The sequence below is a fragment of the Arachis ipaensis genome, chromosome B09, assembly GCF_000816755.2.
Source record: "Arachis ipaensis cultivar K30076 chromosome B09, Araip1.1, whole genome shotgun sequence".
NCBI classification, from domain to species: Eukaryota; Viridiplantae; Streptophyta; class Magnoliopsida; order Fabales; family Fabaceae; genus Arachis; species Arachis ipaensis.
The window spans coordinates 27,207,424-27,233,064 of NC_029793.2; the positions used below are offsets into that span (position 1 = coordinate 27,207,424).

A 25,641-nucleotide genomic window follows, 5' to 3' on the forward strand; every position below is an offset into this window, starting at 1 on the left:
AACTCAATTACCAGTTCGGTTTTGACAACTATGAATTCGCACATCACACGCACCTCACAGGGTTCACGTGACAAAAACTCACTCTGCTTGATCTTAACGGACTTCACTATTAGATTTAGAAGACCTAATGAATCTCGCAAAGCAAAGATTAAGTTCGCATTGTCACTTGTTCTTTTGATAGGGAAGGCTTAGTCTATTGTAGAAATAAAACTGGCCAGATTGGATATTTACTTCCTATTTTTCATTCACCTTCACAATTCACCATTGCTTGAAAGAACTCTAGAAAATTAGTTACTTAAAAACAATATCAAATCCAAGGCTAAAGAGTTGAGCATCTCTCCTTTGGACTATAATTATATTGTTATCTGTTCTAGTGTCAAGGATGTCGATAGCACCTGTATCTAATACCACATTAATTAAGAAACATAACGCTAAAAATCAGTAGCAAAATTCAATATAATAGGACACTGGATCCTTCCAAAAGGGTTGAATTCCTTCATTGAGGTGGCGGCATCTGGCTATAGGAAGGTGGTGGAGGCATTGAGGGTTGAGGATATGCCATAGGTCGTCCATCGTGTTGTTGTAGCGGCAGTGGTTGTGGTCGCCAAACAGGTGGTTGACTTACCATTCCTGTTGGTGGTGGAAGAGCCGAAACAGCTTGTGGAGGTGGCTGGAATTGCTGAACCTGAGGTGGGGGCATTCCAGGCGGGAGTCTAGGCTGCTGTTGATGCCATGCTGGTTGCCCTGCTCTTGGCATTGGCTGAAATGCTGCTGCTTGAGGGGGGGGTGGTGGTCGGAAGGCAGGAATGGGAGGTGGAGTAACTCCATTAGCAGAGGGGTGAGGAGGCACCAGAACAACAATGGTACCATTAGCCTAAGCAACATTGGCGAGTGTAGGAGGTGCACTAGCGAATCTCGTATGAGGCCTACTCTTCTGGGCTGTGGGATTGCTTGCAGCCAAAACTCTTTCTGGATCATACACAAAACATAAGAAATAGGAGAAACAAAAGAAATATGTTTAATTACAGAATTAAAATTATTACAATTTTATGAACCTAGGTTTGAAGTACACCAAATTCAAACTTCTTTTACTTTTATGTCTTGATTCAAACTGTGACTAATAATTATTTAAAATGTTCATTTATTTTGTGATTTTTGGAGATAATAAATTGGCAAAGTTCAATTTTTTTATGATGTATATAAACTTGTATATTTGATTTTACTAGTTCTATTGGTATTAAAGTTGGTTATGATGGTAATGGTAAAAAGTTATCAAAGTCTAAAGCTTAGCAATATAGAAAATCTTTTTTTTTTGGACAACCCTTGTTTTGATAAAAATGCTGAAGGTGAAAAAAATTATGGAAAGAAGAAAAATTTAGGAACGGAGCACCATTTTAATTTTAAGAGCTGAAACTAATGTATGACTCTTAGATAAAATATTTATCGCTGTGTTTTTCTTTTTTTTTTTTGTATGCTTAATGACATATGAGAATTGTTCTAAAAACTTAACCCATTTGACCTGCCTCTTTATTTAGCATGCGCCTTGTCCTTTTTAAGTATTCATGATCACTATGAATTACTAATTCTTTGGGGAACAAATAATGTTGCTAGTTTTTCATTACGTTCGAAACTCTTATCTCTTTAGTTTAAAGCTGTTTATTTACATTTGTTTAGAAGTGTGTTTTAACTTTACCTAAGATATCACAGAAAATATTTTCAAAAGCTTTTTAATGTCAATTTAAATCTCAGAAAGTATGTTTTAATATTTGTGTATGTCATAATATGTTTTAAAGAAATTAATAAAAAACTTTCGAACTTTCTTTGACATATTCCGCTACATATTTAAGCCTTGAAAAATTTTTAAGTTTTTATTTAAGATTCAAGAAAATTTAAAAAAAAAATGATTCATTACCTCCATCTCATAATCTTATGCGTGTTTACCGATTTCATACCCAACAACTAAATACCTCTTCTTGTAGCAAGTTCGCACTACACAAGTTCTGGGAGATAGTGGCGGTTGGCCAACCGCTCCAAAAGTGTTTAGAAGTTTCCATGTGTTTTGCTTGTTCGAAGCCTTCAAATAGCTGTAAAAGCCAATTGCCCTCCAAAAATGAGGTTCTCATACCTTCTGAAGCATTGTATCTATATCATTAGTTGATGTAGAGAACATCTCCAGTTCCAAAGTACTATCTCACAAAATGGATAACGCTCACAATCTCTATCTGTCATCTCCATCATAATTAATACCCAAAACATTCCCCATGCCTCCTCTACCTTGAAACATGTTCATTTCTACTACCTTTTGCCTTGTTTTCCATTAGGAAACCAGGATTAGGAGCTTGCTGCCTAAAGAGCTTATTTTAAAGCTCTTACTGTCCATAGGTTTCCAAGCCTATGCTAGTTCCAGCTAAGAATCTTCATTGTGACCAGTAGGGCTGCCCCTGCTGCTTCTACTGTAACTGAGTTGAAAATGTTGTGTAGCTTCTTTGATTGAGATTTCTCATGTGCAAAAATGTTGTCACTATCCTTGTCAATCTTCCTTTTACCATGCTTACAGGTACATCATACTGATGTACCTCTTACCTTGCCATCTTTTTCCATTTCTTGAAAGTTCGAACAGACTTTTGGGATTTATGGGGTTTGTCATTGTTGGTCTCTTCGTTGTTCTGCTCTTTTTCTTTTTGGTCAAATTTTTGCTTTTTTGGTTATTCATTCTCGGATTCTTATGATCTGTTGCAACTCTTGATTTTTCTACTTCTCATTAGATCCCATCCTTTATCCCTTTGAACCCTGCCTATAAACATGAAATACATTTGAAAAAGACACAATACAGTAAAATGTGTGCAAATAACTTGATAATAACCTCTATGCTTTTGCGCACTGTAACACCCTACCACACAAAGTCTTATGATTAAGTCATAAAACAGAGGTGGTGAGCCATTACGATCTCTAAAAGTAAAATTATATATATATATAATGTAGTTTGAAAAAGGTTTTATAATTAGGAGCCTTTGAAGAAAAGGGGTAAAGCAAAATCGTTATTTTAAAAAGCGCAACACTCACGAAATGACAGCGTATACAGAGCAAGGTAAGTATAAGCTATCATGGTAACAAACAAAAGAGTTCCAAAATACAGCTAACAAAGCTCAAGACTCGGCTCACGAAGATAAATCGGCCAGAGAACATATTTATATAAGAGGACCCAAAAGAACCCAAAATACAAAGTTTACAGAACCTGTTTCTCCAAAATCACCTCTAAGAGGAAGTTAATACATCATATACATAATTAGTGGAGATAATAAGTAGCTACATATATACATATAACCAAAATAAGCCCTAAAAGCACAAAGATCTTTGAAATCAGATTCCAGCATGCCTCAGCGAGGTGCCTTACGTCCTACATCTGAAAATCACAAAATATGTATGGGGTGAGAAACAAAGGTTCTCAGCATGGTAACAGTGCCCATATATCTAACATATAATGTCTTGGAAAAGCCAAAGGCAATCTTAGAACTTCCGTTATATGAATTAAATCTTATAAATAAAACTAAACCATAAAATAAAATAGGACTAGCTAAGGGTCTTCAGTCAATCTAAAACTCCCCTTTCCAACTCCTCTGAACCTCCCAACCACCACCGAAATCAATTGTTACAAATACAATTATTACATACAAGAAAAATCACAGGTAAAAAGCACATACAGCAAATAAACAGGTAACAAATAGTTTATGCAATCAATTAGGCAATTCAAATAAGGCATACCAAACAAACACATAGATGCATATCATGCATGCCTGTACTATTGGCTGATGAGTCTCATCTGTTGGTTATAAAGCCAACCCGACAAGTTCTAGTAGCTAACCATTGGACTGTCCCTCTTTCGTGTATCCCTAACTCGAGTAATTCTCAATCATAATCATATAACACCCACACTGGTGTTTATCCACGGGGGCGAGCTCATCCGAAACTCTCACAGTGTCCGGCCACACTTACGACATAGGGTCAATAGAGTATCGAGTCTCAACTTAGAGCACGTGGTGGCTAGCCACTGCTTTCACCCAGGAAAACTTATATCTCAGATATTTGGAAGCACAACAATCACATTATCAATCAACAATTATATAGCCATAATTCAATATCAATATAGCCATTCAGCTCATAGCATAATTCATAATCAGCCATAATTCATTACCAACACAGCCATCCGGCCCATATCATAAACAGCACTTCCACCATCATCATCAGTAAACTTTTATGATCAATATCAAGTTACCTTCCTCACTGCCCTCATCATACTTCATTACCCAAAAACAACCTATCAGGCTTTAGAAAGAGAAAATAGGGTTTTAAAAGCTGGAGGAATGTCTTAGAAATCAAAAATTAAAATTTGGAAGAAATTAGGGCTCTGTGTACGCGAACCATGTCACGCATACGCGGGAACACAGTTTTTCTCAAGATGCGTACGCATCCCTTGTCCACATATGCAAGTACACTGGACAGAGACGAATGTCCGCATACACAGCCGTGTGCCCGCGTACGCGAGGTCCCATTTGGCCTATGATGCGTACGCGGCACCTGCCCGCATACGCATGCACACCAAACAGAAACGAATGGCCGTGTAAGATGGGGATTCGCGTACACATGTATAGCAGAAGCTTCAAAAAGCTGTTAAATCCAAGATTTCAGTTTTGTACCCCAAACTTTGATCATGTATAACTTTCTTGTTTCAAAACATTTTTCCTCTGTTCTTCGAACGGCATAAACATCTCGAACCAAAATTTTCTTTCTAAAAAAGTTTGATACAAATCGAAGGTCCAGAGACCAAGTTATGCTCTGCCAAAGTTGGGTCAAAATCATAGTTTTCATAAAACTTAATAAATAAACATACCAATTCCAACCCTTTTAAAATCAACCCCAAACCTTAGCCATTCAGCATCAAACCACTCTCAACTCATATTTTCAACTTTCTTATTCAATCCACAACCCACCAATCCTCCACTTTTAACCAATCTCAAATCAATAATTCAATTTCAAACAACATACCATATCAAACATCATTCCATATCTCAAGTTCTAACAGTACTCAATTTCATCAACCACTATACATACAAATCAATATCACATTCAATTAGATACTCATCAAGAAGATCTTCAGTCGCAACCTCCAAACATTAATCACATAATCAATACAATCCATTTCAACCAACCATCAACATTAACAATTCAATTCCTATCCTAGGGTCACTAGCCTAAGTTTTCACAATACATTATACTTTAGATACGAGAAACCGAAACCATACCTTGGCCGATTCCCTAATCAAACCCAAAACACTTTCAATTCACTTTTTCCTCAAACTTTCAAGGCTCAACATCTCCTAAACATATTTTTCGGTACCAAAAACCCACTCTAAGCTTCCAAGACCTCAATTAAGCTCCAATATCACAAGTTTTGACCTCCAGTTGATTTTCTTACCAACAACATTCAATCTAAACCATATATATCACTATAATTAATCTCTAAACTCAAAATCTCAACAATTTCACAAGAGAGTTAGGGTTCTTACCTTTCCCACAGCTCAAGTGAGTCACACCCAATAAAACTCGCAAGCTAATTCGAACCTAAACACCGAAATTAAACAATTTTTAACATAATTGTTCATTAAATTCAAAATTTAGGGAGGAGGAAACTGAAACACAGAAGTGCTTTCCATACCTTATAATATATTGGGCTTTGTAGAGCTCAACGTTGTGGTCGCGTGGCCATAAACAGTGCGGCGATTGGAGCTCCAGATCAAAAGTTATGTGGATTTAATTATCAAGTGAGGGTTTATGTTTTTGGAAGAGTGTTCTTCCCTTGTATGTATGGTTTCAGCGTGCTTGCTGAATGAGGGAGAGAGTGAGCTGAAGCTCACTAAGTTAAGTGGGTTAGTTGGGCCCACGAGCCCGTTTTGGGCCTGGTTCGACTAATTTGGCCCGTTCGACTCAATTTTGGACCAAATTCTTTAAAAATTAGTGTCAAAATTCTTGTTTTAATTTACTCTATCACATTAAACTATAAAATTCTATTTTCTAATTTTTCTGATTAAATATTTATTAATCAGTCGGGTTTTACATGCAAAAATTGACACGGTAAAATGAAATTTATCAAACCCATTACGGGATGCAGCGTGGTTTGGACAAAGACTAAGGTATACTTAACTCCATTATGTTACGTAGGCATGCCCTCATTTGTTATCCCTAATATTCAAATCATTATATTCGAGTCATAAGTCCATGATAATAAGGTGGTACGACTCTCAAGATGGATTATAATACATAAATATACATATAAGTTGAAAGGAAGTATTAAACTAGAAGCCTAAAAATGAGTAAAATAAAATCACAAATCGAAACACTCATGTATCGATAAAACAGAAGATAAAGCGCGTTTGGAAAGTGATATAGAGATAAAGAAGTAAAGAAGGATAAGATAAAGACATGATATAAATATATAATATAAGTAATTAGCCACTAGTCGCGACCTGCGAAGTTTAGGCCAGCTAGGATACAGAATAAAATCAGTTTGACAACAATATCTCCTATCTCTCCCAAAAGATACATAAAGGCCTCTATAGGCAAGTTTTCAAAAGGCATGAATACATAATATAAGTTTTTCAAAATAAGTACAAGGAGATTATAAACAAAAGTAAAGCAGAATTCAATGATCTTCGTCATCTTTCAGATGAATCACAACTCACTGCTGAGCACCTTGACCTACATCTGAAAAATAAGAGATATATATGGAATGAGAACCACCCCGGATCCATAGGTTCCAAGTATGGTAAAAGTGCCAAATAAATACTGCATAAGTGAAATCTGAAAGGGTCAAAGGGTTTAAGTGCCTGGTCACAACTTGCGTCGAAGGGTCAACAGAATCTCGGATCTCAACAAGGAACAAGTGGAGCCGACCCACTGCATCTACCCAAAGAAATCTGAAACGTAGATAATTTCTCAAATCTCAAATCATTCTCTACCAGGAGCAAGTGAGGGCGAATCTCTGCATCTATCCCAAGAGATTCAAACCAAGTCCGGAGCAAGTGGATCAATGCCTCTGCATCTACCCAGGCCAGTATATCACAATCAGAATCATGTTCAATATCAATCTCACAATCATTATCATTCTTTTTATCAATCTCATCTCAAATCATATTCAATCTTAATTAAACTCATCCATCATCATCCATTCATCTTCACAATCAATCATCGCATTCATTCTCATCATACATCATCTCATAATTTGTTCCTCTCATTCAATTCACTAACTCATCTCATTAATTCTCAATTCTAACTCCTCTATCCTTAATTACATCGGCTCTATACTCTTATCGAGGTTTATAAAGGGTTAGAAGGCTAAAAGAATGGTTAAAAACTAAAAAATTCACTTTTCAGAAAAATTGACAAAGTCGCGTACACATGCACATGCTTGCGTTCGCATGAGTGTAAATTTGACAAAGTCGCGTATGCATGTACATGTTCGCATACGCGGATGGTTTGGGCAATGGGATTCGCTCACGTAGCGTACGACGTCCGTGTACGCAAGTTTGCAATTTTGGCACTTCTGCATACGCATTGCCTCCCTCTGCGTATGTGGGAATCTGGTCAGTGCGCAACTTCCACATCGCGTGGCACATCTGCGTACGCATAATGTTGCATAATTTCAAAATGCTGATAAGTGAAATTTTCAATTTTTGAACCCAATTTTTAAACCTTCATATCTTTTTGTACAAAATTCATTTTTCATCCATTCTTGAACCGTTGGAAAGATCGATAAATAAATTTTCATAAAAATCTAGTTTTGTAAAATTTTCAATATCGAGGACTGAGTTATGGCCCGCCGAAGTTTATGAATAATCTGTTTTTACTAAAAAGTCGAATTTACCAATTTTCCAAAAATTCACAAGCCTCAGCCATTTTCAATCAACAAAATGAACCCAAACCAACTCAATTCACATATTCACACTCAACCAAATTCAAAACCTACATCATTTATTTATTTCAACTCAAATTCTATCCACTTGGCATCTCAATCCTCAATTCCCAATATCCTATCAATAATTCCAACTTTTCATACATTCATGATCAAATTCCATTTAATTTCAAACATCATTCACACAATACATTCAGCAACTTACCATGGCCTCCGGCCAAAAATTCACAACATCTGGTCGAATATTCATCAATTCAACATATATATAACTCATAATTGCATAATTCACTACCCAACACCAATTCCAACAACACATCAACTATGCATCATCACACTATTCTCATCTAAATCATTAATTATCACAACATATTATCCACACATATTAAATCCATAAAAAAACACAATTCAAACGTAATCCTAGGGGCATCTAGCCTAGGATTTCATACTACATTATATGGAACTTAAATGAAACTAAAACCGTACCTCTTTGGAAGTCAAAATCAAAATTTCTACTTGTGAAATTTCACTAAGTCTCCGCTCCAAACTCCACCGAATGCTTCCACAAGCAATTTCCAAGTCCCAAATGTGTACCCAAAAGCACCCAATACTCTAATATACACAATTTCATACATATATCAACTTAGGGTTTATAAAATTCATGAATCACAAGGGTATGAGGATTTCTTAGCTTAACCCACAAAATTGATTAATGAAACTCACCAACGGCACATACTAGAGCACTCATAAACAACCAAAATCACAAAATTTCTCAAAACCCAAAGCTTAAACTCGAAAATATAATATACTGTGAAAATGGGGTATAAGAACTCAAAAATCTTACCAATCTTTTTGGATATAAATGTAGAGGATGACGAGGGTTTCACGTAGCCGTAAACTGTGCGACAATCGGAGCACCATAGAGAAATTTATGGTGGATTGAATGTTTTAAAGGTTAGGGTTTCTCTCTTCTCCCTTCTCTTCATTCATTTTAGCATTGGAACATAAATGAATAGGGTGGTGGTGCTGAAATGGCTTTAGTAAGGGTATATATATGCTGTGCTTTGGCCTAATTTGGGCCCAGTTCATATATATGGCCCGTTGGGTCCAATTTTTTGCCAAAACTTTTAAGATTAGCGTTTTAATGTGAGTTTTAAATATTTTTTTCATCTCAATTACAAATTTTAATTTTTAACCTTTCTCACTCATAATAAATTTTCTCAATTGCAGTACTGGACAAATTTCAGCCGGTAAATTCCCAGTGTGCATTTTTACGCAAAAAAAACAATATTTTCTGACTAAAAAAATTCACTGAGTCCAAATATCATATTTAAATTATCAAATTACGATTGCTAAATTTGCTAACCATTTTGTCCATATTTAATTAATTACATAATTAATTACGATTTGACTGAGTTTTATATCATACCCACCTTATTTAAAATTTTGTCCTCAAAATTTAGTTACCTGTAAATAATTGTGGATAGTCCTTCCTCATATCGACTTCCAACTCCCAAGTATGTTCCTCAATGACTATCGACTCTAAGCTACCTTAACCAAGTGAACTTCTTTTCCACGGAGCTTTTTAACACTCGCATCATCAAAACGTATCAGGGCAATTTGAAAAGTCAAATTCTCTCTCAATTGAACTGATTCGGTCTCCAATACATGAGACGCGTCTGGAGTATACTTCCATAATAGTGAAACGTGGAACATGTCATGCAAGTTCAAAAGATTTGGTGGCAAAGCCACTTGATACACCACGGAACCAACCTTCTTCAAGATTTCAAATGGACTAATGTATCGAAGATTTAACTTCTTTGTTTTAGTTTCTTGTCCAATGCCCGTCGTGAGAGTAACTCTCAAGAAAACATGTTCACCCCTCTTCAAATTCTAACGGCTTTCTTCGTTGATTCGCAGAACTCCTTTGACGATTTTATGCAGTGAGAATTCTACTTCTCATCTTCTTGATTTTCTCCATCATCTCAGCTACCAATTCAGGACCTAGCACACTTGATTCTCCAGGTTCATACTAACCAGTGGCGGAACTTGAAACAAAATTTGAGGGGGGGAGGGCAGATAGAAAATAATTGTCAAAATATTTTTGATATGGACCCCATTTAAGATAAGCTCGTCTAATCTCATCTCCCTGGTTTGGGTGATATTGCCAAATTTAAAGCTGTTTTTCAAGATCTTGTTCCAAAAAGTTAAGGTTAAAGTCATCAGATGTAACTTTTTAAACTTTTGAAGGTTATATCTCACTTTCTTCGTGATTCATTAAAGTAGAAGAACTATCTACAGGTGTTGATATTGTAAAAGTTATATGTTCTCCTTCTTAATCAATTCTTTGATTTTTCATTATTATTTTATATAAAAATTTTAATATATATCCTGTAAAATATGTAAAGAAGAAGTTAGAAGAACAAATATTAAAATTTATAATATTTATTGAATTTTTTTTATCAATTTATACAAATACAATAATATTAATACTTATTGAATATTCTATTTTTTTTATCATATAAAAAATTAAATTAAATAAATAGTAAAATATAAAATAATATTAAATTAAATAAATAAAAAATATCTAATTTTTTATATTTGAACTTAAAGATAGAGAGAGTGTTGTTTATTGAATTTATTAGATAGTTTAAGTCATAGTAAAGTATTTAAGTCAATTGAACTATTTTTTATCTTTTGAAAAAGTACTATTAAGTTTTTTATAAAAAGTTTGGGGCCCCCTTATCTGAACTAAGCTCCGCCACTGGTACTAACACAAAGGTGATTAGCACTTCCCGTCCATGCAACGCTTTATAAGGAGCCATCCCTATGCTCGCGTGATAAGTATTCTTATAGGCAAACTCCACTAATGGCATATACCTATCCCAACTGCCGAGTTGATCCAACACACATGCTCTCAACATATCCTCTAAGGTTTGAATTGTTCTCTCGGATTGTCCATCCGTTTGTGGATGATAAGCGGTACTCAGACACAACCATGTGCCAAACGCCTTGTAAAAGGCTCCTCAAAACCTCAAAGTGAAACCGGGATCACGATCCGATACAATTGTAGTCGGCACATCATGTAATCTCACAATCTCCTTAGTATATACTCTCGCCAATTCATCTAAGGAATACTTCATTCGAATAGGTAAAAAATGAGCTGATTTAGTCAACCAATCTACAATCACCCAAATCGCATCAAATCCAGCTCGTGTCATTGGTAAACTGGTTATGAAATTCATAGTGGTGCCTTCTCATTTCCATTGTGAAACCTCTAATAGTTGTAACATGCCAAACGACTTCTGATGTTCAATTTTCACTTTCTGACACGTCAAACACTTAGCTACATACGCCGCCACGTCACTCTTCATTCCGGGCCACCAAAACATTCTTTTCAAGTCATGATACATTTTAGTAACTCTAGGATGAACGGAAAATCCACTCTTATAAGCCTCAGACAATACTTCATTTCGCAAGTTTTCCACACTTAGTACGCAAATTCTCTCCTTGTACCTCCAAATTCCTTCCTGATCCTTTTTAATCTCTTCCTATTTTCCTTGTCCCACAGTCTTTAACATTTTTTGTAACTCTTCACTCTCTTCTAATTTCTTAATCTCAATCTTAAAGTCACTCGTGATTTGCAAATGGTTCAAACCCACAACTTTGGCCACATCCTCCACTCCTAACCTTAAACTCGCAAACTTACTTAATAATTCCTCTTCCTTGAGCATCATCCATGCCACACTCAAAGACTTCCTACTCAAGGCATCCCCCACCAATTCGCCTTTCCGGGATGATAATTCAAGTCAAAATCGTAGTCTTTCATCAACTCCATCCACCTTCTCTGCCTCATATTCAACTCTTTTTGACAAAAAACATACTTCAAACTCTTGTTGTCAGAGAAGACACTAAACTTTAACCCCTACAAATAGTGTCTCCATATCTTTAAAGCAAACACCACAGCTGCTAGCTCCAAGTCATGCGTCAGATAATTCACTTCATGCAGTCTCACTTGCTGTGAGGCACAAGCCACTACGTTACGATGTTGCATCAACATGCAACCTAAACCCTTTAGTGATGCATCGCAATAAACTTCGAACGGTTCTTCGGCTCGGGTAGGATAAGTACTGGTGCTGAAGTTAATCTTTCTTTCAAGGTCTAAAACTCTCTTCGCACTCCGGCATCTACACAAACGGAACTTCCTTTCGCGTCAACTTTGATCTCGACAAGGCAATTTGTGAAAATCCTTTAATGAACCTCCTATAGTATCAAACAAATCCTAAGAAACTTTTGATCTCAGTTACGGTCGTCGACCTCTTCCACTCAGTCACTGCCTCAATCTTAGATGGATCCACTACAATTCCATCCTTACTTACCACGTGACCTAAGAACTTTACTTCTCTTTTCCAAAATTCACATTTCGAAAGCTTCGCATATAATTTCCTCTCTTTCAAGATTTGCAACACAACTCTCAAATGCCCTTCATGATCCTCTTCAATTTTTGAATACACCAGTATGTCATCTATAAATACTATCACAAATTTATCCAAAAAGGGTCAGAATACCCGGTTCATTTAATCCATGAACACAACAGGGGCATTCGTTATCCCAAAAGACATCACACGTACTTATAGTGACCATAGCGAGTTCGGAACATCGTCTTAGGAATGTCAGCTTCTTTCACTCTAATTTGACCACCTGACCTTAGGTCGATATTTGAAAACAGGCTAGCTCTTTGTAACTGCTCCATCAGATCATTAATTTGTGGTAAAGAGTATTTGTTCTTCACTGTTACATTATTCAACTGTCTGTAATCAATGCATAACCTCATGCCTCCATCCTTCTTTTTCACTAGCAACATAGGCGCTCCCCACAAAAAAACACTTGGTCGAATGAAGTTCTTCTCTATCAAATCTTCTAATTGCTTCTTTAACTCCACCAATTCCAAAGGTGCCATCCGATATGGTGCAATTGACACCGTCCCGGCTCTCGGCTCCCGGCACTAAATATATTGCAAATTCAATCTCCCTCTGTGGTAGAAACTCGAGTATATCCTCATGAAAAGCTTTGGAAAACTCTCACACAATTGGTATGCCGGTGAAGTAGTGTGAGTTTAAATTTCGCGCACTACCTCCGTCCTTCTTTCTCACCAATAACACAGGCACTCCTTATGGAGAAATACTTGGTCGAATGAAGTTTTTTTTCTATTAACTCTTCCAAATGCTTCTTTAACTCTACAAACACCACTGGTGCCATTTGATAAGGTGCAATTGACACCGATCCAGCTCCCGGCACTAAGCCTATAGCGAATTCAATCTCTCTCTGAGGTGGAAACTCGAGTATATCTTCGAGGAAAACTTAGGGAAATTCTCACACAATCGGTATTCGATCTAAGTCTTACTCATCCCCTAATGAATTTGCAGCCAAAAGGATAAATCCTTGGTACTCTGCCCCACTACAATTCACTTTCACCGCATTCAAGTAATAACTTCACGCAACCACTGGTCTTTCTGATTCCTCAGACATAAACCGAATAGAACGCTCAAAGCAATCCAACAACACCCGAATCATCGATAACTAATCCAAACCCAAAATCAAGTCTAACTCAGTCATTGACAAACAGATAAAATCATGAACAAATTCTCGATTTTCCACCCTAGAAGGAACTTCTTGACATCCTAGTCTAGTCACCACAGTTTTGGAAGTAGGGGTATGCATATGCAAATCAAATGATAATGTCAACACCCTTAATCCTAATATAGCAACCTTATCAAAGTCTATGAATGAATGAAATTCTCCAGTATCATACAAATTAGTTAACACTTTAACACCAATGTCACATTTATTTCTGATCAAATTATCTGACTTAGTAGCATCATCTACCGTGATAGCATACACACGGTCTTGCTATTGGGCTCTACCAGTATTCCAGTTGGTCTTTTCAGGATAGTTCTAGGACATGTGACCAGCTCCTTCATAACTGTAACAAAGCCCCAGTCTAGCTCAATATGAGGTTTTCGGATGATAGCTTCCACATCGTCTACAAGTCAATTCATTTTGAGGTTGCCTTCCGTACCTCCTTCCTTGATAGTTGTTGTTCCCTTGGAAAGTAGCTCAACCACGTTGAGGTTATTGAACATAATCCCTCTCTTGAAGTTTCGGTCCCTGGGAGCAAAGGACCTCGCACCTCCTCGGTTGTAGTAACCACCACGACTAGTACTCGCATTCATATTCTTCCTAGAGAAATCTTCCACCACATGACTTTTGTTCACCAACTCCACAAAACTCTTAATCTCAAGAGGTACCACAGCTCGTATAATATCATCTCTCAAACCGTCCTAGTACTTCATGCACTTTCACTCCTCATACCCTTTAAGAGCTCCCTGACAAACTCTTGAGAAATGACACAGCTCCTCAAACTTACTTGTATAAGCAGACACGGTCATTGTTTCTTGTCTTAGTTGAAGTAGCTCTACCTCCTTGGCTTGTCTCACGGAATTCAGGAAATGCTTCTTGTAAAACTTTTCTCGAAAAACCTTCCAAGTGATCACCTCATTTCTGTTTCCTTGTTGAAGAAGATGGTAAGCTCCTTGCCACCAATGTTGAGCTTTTCCAGCAGTTGATAAGCAGCAAACTCCACCAATTGACCTTCGGATACGTGTTGCGCCTGCAATGCTCTCCCTATTGCTCTAAATCAGTTGTAAGCTTTCGTCAGGTTATTCGATCCTCTGAACATAGAGGGGTTAACCTTCAAAAAGGTTGCCAATGTCATTGGAACTTCAGTTGAGCTTCCTCCAAATTCGTTACCATTTTCATTCATTCTCTCATCGCTTGATTTGTAGTTGCCGCACTAGCTTGTATATTGTTGATAAGTTAGGTCATTGCTGCCAGAAATTCGGCCTTATTGCCAGTAGAAGCAGATCCCTTATTCTCCTTCCGTCCTCAACCCCGTCTATGAGTTACCATTTCGGGTCCTATCCATACAAAACAAATGATATCAAGGTGATCAGTCTCAATATCTCAAGTTAAGTACTTCAATTTTCCAAAAGTATACTCATGAACTTCATGCTAAACATATCAATCAGATATCCTAAATAGCACAAGCATAATTCAGAGTATGCATTGAAGCATAAGCAGTCCATCCCTCTGGCTCATGAGGACAAACTGCTTTGATATCATAATGTAACACCCTAATATTCAAATCCTTATGCGCGAGTCATAAGTCAATAATAATAAGGTGGTACGATTCTCAAGGTGGATTATAATACATAAATATACATCTAAGTTGAAAGGAAGTATTAAACTAGAAGCTTGAAAAAGAGTAAAATAAAATCGCAAATTGAAACACTCACATATCGATAAAATAGAAGATAAAGCACGTTTGAAAAGCGATATAAAGATAAAACAGTAAAGGAAGATAAGATAAAGATATGATATAAATATATAACATAAGTAATTAGCCACTAGTAGCGACCTACGAAGTTTAGGCCGGCTATTGTACAGAATAAAATCAGTTTGACAATAATATCTCCTACCTCTCCCAAAAGATACATAAAAGCCTCTAGAAGCAAGTTTTCAAAAAGCATAAATACATAATATAACTTTTTTAAAACAAGTACGAAGAGATTCTAAACAAAAATGAAGCAGAATTCAATGATCTTCGCCATCTCTCAGATGAATCACAACTCACTGCTGAGTACCTGGACCTGCATATGAAAAATAATAAATATACCCCCATGACCCGTGGGTTTTTAGTACGGTAAAAGTGCCAAATAAATTCGGCATAAGGCAACAGAGAGGGAAGTGAGAAGAAGAGTGATAAACCACTATTTTATGGTTTATCTTGTGCTAATTTGAGTGGTTTTTATCAAGTCTTTGCACACTTATTCACACAATTTGCATGATTTTACAATTCCTTTCCAATTTTGTTCTATGGTTGAAAACTTGCTTCCTAAGCCTTTAAATTGTGTATTTTAATTCCCCTCTATACCATTCGATACCGTGATCTGTGCGTTAAGTGTTTTCAGGCTTTATAGGGTAGGAATGACTTAGAGGAAGCTTGCAAAAATGGAAGGAAGACAAGAAACTAAGGAGACAACCAGCGAGGAGCGACGCGCACGCATGGCTCATACGTGCGTGTAATTTGGAGATTTTTATGGCGACGCGTGCGCGCACCTGACTATCGACACATACACGTGACTGATGCGTACGCGTCACATGCGCCACATGTAGAAAATGCAGAAGACGTTCGGGGTGATTTTGGGCTGAGTTTGGACCCAGTTTTTGGCCCGGAAACACAGACTAGAGCCAGGGGACAAGTAGAGACTCAACACACATTCTCATTCATATAGTTTTTAGTTTTAGATTAGAATCTTAGAGAGAAATAACTACTTCCTCTAGGTTTCTTTACATACACAGTTTTAGAGTTTTATGCTTTTGATTTGGATATTGAGAAGAGTCACTACCTCCGTTGAAGTTTTCATTATTCTAGTTTGTTTCCTTATTCCCTTACTCTTTTAATCGCCCATTAACCCTGTTCAGATACGTATATTTATGATTTTGGGATTTATTAATGCAAAGAACTCTTTTTACCTTTAATTAATTTTCAGTTATTATTTTATTTAGTTTATCATGTCTTCTTTTTATTCCCTTTATATGTCTAGGAAGGTTGTATTCATGTCAATGGAGTAGACTCCCAACTTGACTTGGGAGTTGATTAAAAGGAGACCTTTGAGTTAGAATACTCAAGTGTCAATTGGGAATTAGAAGTTGTTGGTTGGTTCTCTAGTCTCTAACTCTAATTCTTCCTTAGGAGAGGATTAGGAATTAGGAATCATAGCTGGTTAGTTACTTGACTTTCCTTTATTTAGTAAAGGATAACTAAGTAGAAGCAACAACCTATTACCATTACACTTGAAAAATTCAACAAGGATAGAAATTCCAATTAATCTTCTCCTGGTCAAGGCTTTTATTTTAATTATATAAATTCTCTCATTAATTTTCCTTGCTTTAATTAATTATTATTTTAATTTTCCGTTCTCGGAACCGTAAAGCTGTCAAGTCTGACCTCTTCGTACTCAATCGACCATAACTTGAGCTACAGAGGTCCAAATGAGGCGGTTCCAGTTGCGTTGGAAAGCTAACACTCGGGGCTTCTAAATGATATAAAATTTGCCATAGTTTCCTGATGTATAGGGGCGCGCACGCGCACTGTAAGTGTGCGTGCCAATGGAGCATATGGTTCACTAAAGTGAAATCGTGGCCAGCGATTTGTAGCTCATTTTGGGCCCAATCCAACCCATTTCTGATGCTATTTCATGCAGAATTCAAGCTTGGGCAAGGGGGGAGCAATTTTTGAAGTTTTGGCATCATGTAGTTTAGTTTCTAGAGAGAGAAGCTTTCTCTTCTCTCTAGAATTAGGGTTCTTAGGCTTAATTCCATCTTAGATCTAGGTTTTGATTATTGTTCTCATCTTGTTTCTTCTACAATTTCATGCTTCTACACTTTGATTCTCTTAGTTTTCTTGTTAATTTCCCTTTTCTGCTCTCTTTTATGTTCATGGATGCTCATGTTGGATTTAGATCTCTTTTAATGAAATTTAATGTTTGATGTTCTTTTTATTGTTGATTTGAGTTGTTGATTTACTTTCTTGCAATTGGTAGTTGGTAAATTTATTATTCTTGCATTTTTACTATGCTTTCCTTTTGTGCCTTCCAAGTGTTTGACAAAATGCTTGGTTGGGCTTTAGAGTAGCTTTTGAGCATTCTTGGCTTGGAAAGAGTAATTGGGCAATCTTGAGTCATTAATACCCAATTTAGATTGGTGATCTAGAGTTGTTACACTACAAGATTTTTGTTTATTTGTGGCAGTTTTTTTTCTTATTTGTGGAGGTTTATAACCCCCACCAAATGGTTTGTAGAGGTTTCTAAAACCCCCAAAATTTGAGGTGCCACGAGGTCTTTTGTGGAGGTTTCTAAAAACCTCCACAATCTATTTAGTGGGGGGGGGGGTTCTTTTTATTGTTGATTTGAGTTGTTGATTTACTTTCTTGCAATTGGTAGTTGGTAAATTTATTATTCTTGCATTTTTACTATGCTTTCCTTTTGTGCCTTCCAAGTGTTTGACAAAATGCTTGGTTGGGCTTTAGAGTAGCTTTTGAGCATTCTTGGCTTGGAAAGAGTAATTGGGCAATCTTGAGTCATTAATACCCAATTTAGATTGGTGATCTAGAGTTGTTACACTACAAGATTTTTGTTTATTTGTGGCAGTTTTTTTTCTTATTTGTGGAGGTTTATAACCCCCACCAAATGGTTTGTAGAGGTTTCTAAAACCCCCAAAATTTGAGGTGCCACGAGGTCTTTTGTGGGGGTTTTTAAAAACCTCCACAATCTGTTTAGTGGGGGTTTTATGTGTGTTTAGTGGGGTTTTATATTGGACTTTTGTGACGATTTTAAATCACTTTTGTGGTAGTTTAAAACCTCCACAAATTAATTTTTTAATTTAACAAAATAACTATTTTGTGAAATTTTCAAACCTCCACAAACTCTGTAATTATTTATTTATTTTAATTTCAAACTATTCATTAATCTCATCTCATCTACATACTCTCAAATTAAAAATTTATTTTTTTTAATATCAAAAATAGTAAACACACTCAAAGATAAGTTTTAAACACCAATTCGGTTCAGGAATTCCATAAAATCACCACAAAACAAGATAATCCAATTAAATTCAATACACAATTGTAAGCTTCAAAGTTAAGCCAATCTAGTCAAAAACAGATTAACATAGCCTACTACCCGTAAATGAATCACAATTCTCATGAAAGATACAGAAAAAATTTCAAAAGGGTGTAAACCAGTAATCACTAAAATAATACACTTCTTACCATATCAAATACAAATGCTTAAATATCATTAATCTTAAGTTATCCTTCTAGTGTAGTGACATCAATTAGAGAGTCAATTACCAATTGCTCTACAAAAACCAAATGTATTGTCAATAGTGGCACTAACCATGGAATGAGTGCTGAATCCAAAGCTAGCTAATAGCAACAACAGCAGCAACTTTGAGCTGAGACTTCATTTATTCCAACAAATACACTACAAGAGAGTCCAAGAGTGTTTATTTCAAGACATAAGTATTGGAAGTATATCCTATTTGTGTAAATATATATGGATAACAAGTCCAACAGTGTTTATTCCAACTCTTAACTCCACTACTATACTATACGTACATTACTTGTGTAAATATTTAAGACAATCATTATATGATGTTCAACTAATTAACAATATTTTCAAGACAATAAAATAACAATATTAGCAAGGAAAAATAAGTGAAACTATGTTAAAAAGCAATCAATTGTTTACCAAATTGTTGCTTAACTTTAGGAACACCAAATAATGAAGTACTAATCAATTTCACACTGCCATCTATATGATTCCTGTGATTCACTGTCTCTCTAATCTCCTTCAGGGCTTGTACCTTTTCTTCTGCTTTATGCTCCAATCTTTTGTACTGTAAACAGAACAAAAACCAACTCATACCACAATATTGTGCTCCAAAGATTAAAAACATGACAGAAGAGAAAAAAGAAACAGTGCACTAAAAACATTCCAACTTATGCTAACCTACACAAAGAAAAACACTACAGCCAATCAAATATGATATTTATAACACAGAAAATCCAGACTCACTTTTCCATTCAGCACTACAAGTACTTTTTCGAGAAGTCCCTGCATTTTTCAGACTGGTGACCCGCAGTTTTCAGACAACCCAAATATTCTTTCTTCTCCTGAAACAAACACAACACACAAAAAATTGATGAGAAATAATTTATCCCCTAATAATTCCTTGTAAACATCTTCCTTATGACCAAATAAGGGAAGAATTAATTACTTTCCTTATGACCAGGTCACATAAATGCATGTGGTCTAATGGGAAAATACTCTTTTCAGGAGGCACTGGACGGAGCCCTCTATTGCCACCAAATGTGTCACCTATTATAATCAATAAATGTATCAAACCAACTATCAATCATTTTCTTCACTATTTCACCAAATTCACACGATAGAAGAAAAAATTCATATTTAAAGAAACATAAATTTAAGCAAAAATTCCTCAAGCGCTTCAATTAAAATCCAACTAGTGCTTATATAAATCACTTAAACCCTAATAATAATAATAAATTTGGCAAGGAATAGAATAAGCAAATGGTACCTGCACTCATTTGTAGGAATGGAAAAGGTTTCGCAGAATCGGAATCGGAGAGAAATTTTAATTTTCATTTTGTTGATATGCTTCCTAGGACCTTAGGAGTATTATTGATAATGATTGTAGAGAAATTTCCATACCCCAAATGATTATAGTTCTCATCGGCTTAAGTCCCGTTTTAATTAAAAAAAAGTAAATAATAATAGTAATAAAGAGAATTGTTGCACATGATATCAAATTAATACTTAAACTATGCACATGATATCAAATTAATACTGATATTCAAATATTTATTTTTTTAAATATTTTAATATTGTTGCTGAATGGTTTCTTTTCTTAAATTGTGAGTCTAGCTGCACACATTATATATAAACAGAATTAAAATTTGAAAAGAGAGCAAGAAATAATAGAGAAGAAGAGTACCTCTCTTCCATGCTTCATCTCAAAGGCTAAATGATGAAAACAGAACAGTAAATAGAAATAAGAGAGCATACTTCACTTTCAAACTGATGCATAGACCCTGCAGTCAACCAAAAATATTATTGGAACATATAAAATCACAGGAAATAAGTAATATTTTACTCCTGGCTTAGAGGTCCATGATGTATCAATTTACAAAATGTAAACGAGAAAAGAAACATATATGTATATATTCCACAAACACTTCATACATCTAAGGTCTAACCTTCACTTTCTTGAGGAGTTCAGGATCAATATCAATATTATGTTCATCAACCATGTAATCTATCATCTTCGCTGACATTTTCTTATGGGACCTGAAAGTAATGTTAATTCAAAAGGATGAATTCTCAACCAACACATTGTTGCAGGTTTTAGAAAGTCAATTTAACTCCTTAAATAGAAATAAAAAAATTCAGAAAATATATTTTTTTGGAATGTTGTTGGAAGAAGTGGGAAACATGTGCTATTAATCATGTGAAGAAACTTCAATGTACGGAGAGAAGTCAGAAAACCTGAATTAACAAGCACATCATAGAATTACCATTTGTCACCATTAAAGACCCGGGAAAGGAACTTGCCCTCAAACATGTGGCTGAAGGGACCATGGCCAACATCATGCAGTAATCCTAGGCAAAATATCATATCATATTAGTAATAATAACAAAATAGTGGAATTAGAAGTAATAATAACAAAATATCATTCATATGTAGTAAGTTGACTCACCTAACTGCTTCAAATCATGAAGTCTGCATAAATTTTTTATTATGTGATCATAGACGTAGCCAATTTGAGATTTAACAAACACCATGCAACATAGCTGTTTCTAAATAAAATTAATTTATTAATTATGTTATTAATCAGATCTGAATTCTAAACTCATGTGGCTGCCTTGTTCATTGATACTGAAAATGTATTGTTTGAGCTTCAAAGATAATCTGCCATGGTCTTCTCAAATTTTTACTAAACTTGGTCCAAAAGTATATCACTATCATCTTAAATTTCAATTTGATATAGATGTCAAGTTTCTCTCACTGTATATATGTGCCATTGAAATATATAAGATTAGAAAAAATATTCAGTGTTATGTAAGGACATGAAGGTTGTCTAAATCTACTTTTTACTAACTTAAGATGACTATTAAAGCCTCAAAAGTTTTAACTAAAAGATGTTATGACAAAATAAACACTAATACACTAAACACTCAGAATGATTGAACAACTCTCTTAACAGTTATTACAATTTTCTTTTTCTCAACGTGTGTTATTTGAACAAAGATTTTCATTCTAGACCACTGGAGATACAGAAGCAGAGAAAAGTTTTTTTTTTATATAATTCATCAACACCTTTTCCTTCCAAGAACTTCAAGAACAGATTGTGTTGTGTAATAAGCTATAGCCTGAACAGTGATCATTGGATTCACACCCAATGCTGTAGGGAACACACTTGAATCTCAATTTATCAGTATCACGAAATATTAGTATCAAAATAAAAGAGTATCACGAAATCAAAATTCAAAAATTAGCAAATTAATTTATCAGAATTTCAATTAAGAGAATAAACAATTCATCAAATACTTGGAGTGCTTGATAATTTGAAACAATGTTATATCACATAGCAAAGCATTCAGAATTTGCGGATGAAAAACAACAAAAACGAATAAAAAGGAAAAAGAGAAGGAGAACCAGAAACTGAGAACGAGTGGAAAGAAGAGCGTACACAAGGGATAGAATGCCGATGGAGAACATGAGCGTCATTGGCGGAGGAGAGTTGACCGAAGAGGTACTTTCTCTCGATCTCAAAGGCTTGGGCGTTGCGATTAGATTTGGAAACGCGTTGGTGAAAGAGATGCCTTGGCTCGATCTCAATGGCTTTATGGCAGAAGTAGAAAGAAGATGAACTCTAGCGGCGGCCATGGCGGCGGAGGCAGCGGCGGAGATGGCGGTGGAGATATCTATCGCAAGCTTAGGGTTTCGATGAGCTTTGACTCTTCAGTTCTCTGTTCGAGTGTTCTCATGGATATTGAAAGAGTTTTAATTACTTGATAATTATAACGGTGGAGTTAGATTGTTAATCTGTGGGAGTTTATTAAAATGTCATAAATAAAATATATTGTGGAGGTTTTTAAAAACCCCCTTTAAAAAACACCCACAAATATATATAAATCTTGTAGTGTTAGTTAATATCATTTTCAATGACGCTAATCTCTTACTAATTCAAATAGTGAGTTGATTAGGATTTTTGACTTGAGATTAACTAGTCTTGTTTGACTTTCTTTAATGGAAGATAACTTATACCTTCTTCCAACATTGGGGGTGACGAAATAAGATAAATTCTTGTTAAGTATTGTTATGATTAATGACTAGGATAGAAAGCCTATAATCTCAAACCTTGCCATGAATGTCTCTCTTTATTACTTGCTTTCTTTAGTTACTTGCTTAATTTATTCTTCTTGTCATTTAATTCTTGCCCCTTTACTTTCTTATCCCTTATCAATCAAACCCCCTTTGTTCCTTATAGCCAATAATTGAGCACTTCATTGCAATTCCTTGTGAGACGACCCGGAGTTCAAATACTTCGGTTAATTCTTATTTGGGGTTTGTTATTTGTGACAACTCAAATTTTTGATGTGGGAGTTGTTTGTTGGTTTGGAGATATGCTTACAACGAAGTTCTTCTTTCTAAGAGAGAAATTTTAGACCTTCGAGCAAAACTCGACCATCATTCAATTTTTGGCGCCGTTACCGGGGAGTTGCAATAGTGTGCTAAATTATTGGTTGGTGTAAATATTTTTTTATTTGACATATTTGCATATTTTATTTTATTTTATTACCATGAGTTGTATGTTTCTTTCATTGAATGACGCGTTCATTGCCTGATTCGAGCTTAGCCGCGTTTGATCCTGAAATTGAAAGAACTATTTCACGTATTAGGCGAGCTCGGCGTCGGTTAGCCTCTGAGGGCGATGAAGTGGTTACCACCAATTCACCCATCTCATCTGAGGGCGAATTTGAAGTGCCATTTGAGGAAGAAACAAGCTCCTCTTCTAGTGATTCTATTTACTTACGTGCAGGTAATATGGCGGAGCCCCGAATGATTACTCTCCAGGAAGCAGGAGCTCCAGACTTTACACTGCAACCGTATCAAGCGCGTCACCCAAATCTGACTGCAGATTTTGAACTGAAGACTGTGCTAATCAACTTACTGCCCAAGTTTCATGGCTTACCTGCTCAAGAGTCCATAAAGCACCTCAGAGATTTTCAAACAGCCTGCTCAACTACTAGGCGTCATGGTGGAGATGAGACTACTATCTGGCTGTATGCTTTCCCGTTTTCTCTTGAGGAAAAGGCAAGGGAGTGGTTCTACACTCAACCTGAAGAAATTGTTACTAATTGGGATCTGCTCAGAAGGGAATTCCTGGAAAAATACTTTCCAGCTGAAGTCATAGACAGACTGAGAAAAGAAATTTCTTGCATTATCCAAGGCGAATCAGAGACCCTTTATGAGTATTGGGAACGCTTCAGGAATCTCTTAGACTCATGGCCCCACCACAAGATTGACCAGTTGATGTTGATTAGCTACTTCACACAAGGCATGAAGCCTCAGGATAAGACTACATTAGATGCTGCGAGTAATGGTTCTCTGAAGAAGTACAAGACGGCGATAAAAGCGTGGCAACTGATCACCGATCTAGCTGAGTCTACCCGGAATGTCAGGCACAGGAACAACCATCCTAAGGCTATTACGGAGGTTTCCTCTAGTAGCGAGACTGCTGCTCTCACACAGACTCTGGGAGAGATGACCAACATACTGAAGCAGCTGCAGCTGAATCAACAACAACCTCAGCCTCTCCCACAACAACAGTGTCAACAGTTGGTTCCTCAAAGAGTGTGCGGAATATGTGCTTGCTATTCTCATACACTGATGAATGTCCGCAGCTCCAACAAGAAGACAGCACCTTAGTAGCCACTCATAATTTCTATGACCGCCCGAATCAAGGATACTATCAACAATGCAGCAATTATAACCAAGGTAATAACTACAATCAAGGTTGGCAGGACAACTCCAACCAGGGATGGAGGGACAACTACAACCAAGGAGGCAGAGACAACGGTGAAAATCAGAAGTGGAACAACAATAACAATCAGTAGAACAGGTATCAGCAGAACCCCCATACCAACAGTAGAACCAAGGCCAGACGTACCGGGCGCCTCATCAAAGGCAAGCCCAAGCACCTCAGAACAACCAACAGCAAGCCCCTCAAATTACTTATCCCCCTTCCTCTTTCAATGATGAGATGCTTCATTCTATTGTACAAGGACAGAAAGACCTGCAGAATACACTTACCTCAAGCATCACTGGTCTTACCTTTACCTTACAAGCTCCCATCTCCCGGATGGAACCACCATCCAATCCCAACAATCAACCTTCTAGCTCCAATGCACTACCTTCTCAACCTTTACCCAACCCTAAAGGTGGAATCAATGCCATTACTTTGAGGTCTGGAACCACACCGCAAGAGAGGGGTCATGAGGAACCAAGCTCGAAGGAAGACATTCAAGTTGAAGACATTGTTGAGGAAGAGGATGCTGAAGAAGAAGAAGAAGCACAAGACATGGTTGAAGAAGAAGAGGCTCAACCAAGGAATGGAGTACCAAAAGAAGCTGAAGTTACAAGAGAAGCCATTCCCATTCCATTTCCACACCTTGCTAGGAAGTCCAGAAAGCAGATGGAGCTCGACCCCAAGATGGTGGAGATCTTCAAAAAGGTTGAGGTAACGATTCCCTTTTTGATGTCATTCGCCAGGTACCTAAATATGCAAAGTTTCTAAAAGATTTATGCATGAATAAAGATAAAATACAGGATTTAGAAACTATTCCTCTAGGTAGCTCTATTTCTGCTTTAATGGGTGATATACCAGAAAAATGTAGTGATCCAGGTCCATGTATGGTTACTATTACTATAGAGGGTGTAAAATTTTCTGACTGCATGTGTGATTTAGA

The 25,641-nt window shown here is 36.4% G+C and overlaps 1 protein-coding gene and 1 long non-coding RNA gene across 14 annotated transcripts; both read right to left on the bottom strand.

The window, feature by feature from the left end:
* Positions 497-2,591, bottom strand: LOC107615312 (extensin-1-like). Its single transcript, XM_016317395.1, has 5 exons — positions 2,584-2,591; positions 2,275-2,346; positions 2,126-2,186; positions 1,968-2,084; positions 497-874 (listed from the first exon to the last, which is right to left on the bottom strand). Exons 1-5 carry the CDS (start codon positions 2,589-2,591, stop codon positions 497-499), a joined length of 636 nt encoding a protein of 211 aa, XP_016172881.1.
* On the bottom strand, positions 13,663-22,697 carry LOC107618689. 13 transcript variants are annotated; one of them, XR_002353362.1, is made up of 7 exons: positions 21,183-22,691; positions 20,865-20,955; positions 20,603-20,699; positions 19,663-19,965; positions 19,336-19,483; positions 18,982-19,068; positions 13,663-14,940 (listed from the first exon to the last, which is right to left on the bottom strand). It is a non-coding gene; the product is annotated as an uncharacterized LOC107618689 (long non-coding RNA). The 13 variants fall into 13 exon arrangements; XR_002353370.1 differs by lacking the exon at positions 13,663-14,940 and adding an exon at positions 15,406-15,672 and having other exon boundaries at positions 19,352-19,483; positions 21,183-22,693; XR_002353361.1 differs by lacking the exon at positions 13,663-14,940 and adding an exon at positions 15,406-15,672.

What these genes read in the sequence shown, in the direction of transcription:
- LOC107615312 (XM_016317395.1), bottom strand. An exon ending in AGAAATGAACATGTTTCAAG is followed by an intron (nt 2,187 to 2,274) that starts GTAGAGGAGGCA and finishes TTTGTGAGATAG; the next exon opens with TACTTTGGAACTGGAGATGT. An exon ending in CGAACTTGCTACAAGAAGAG is followed by an intron (nt 875 to 1,967) that starts GTATTTAGTTGT and finishes AATGTTGCTTAG; the next exon opens with GCTAATGGTACCATTGTTGT.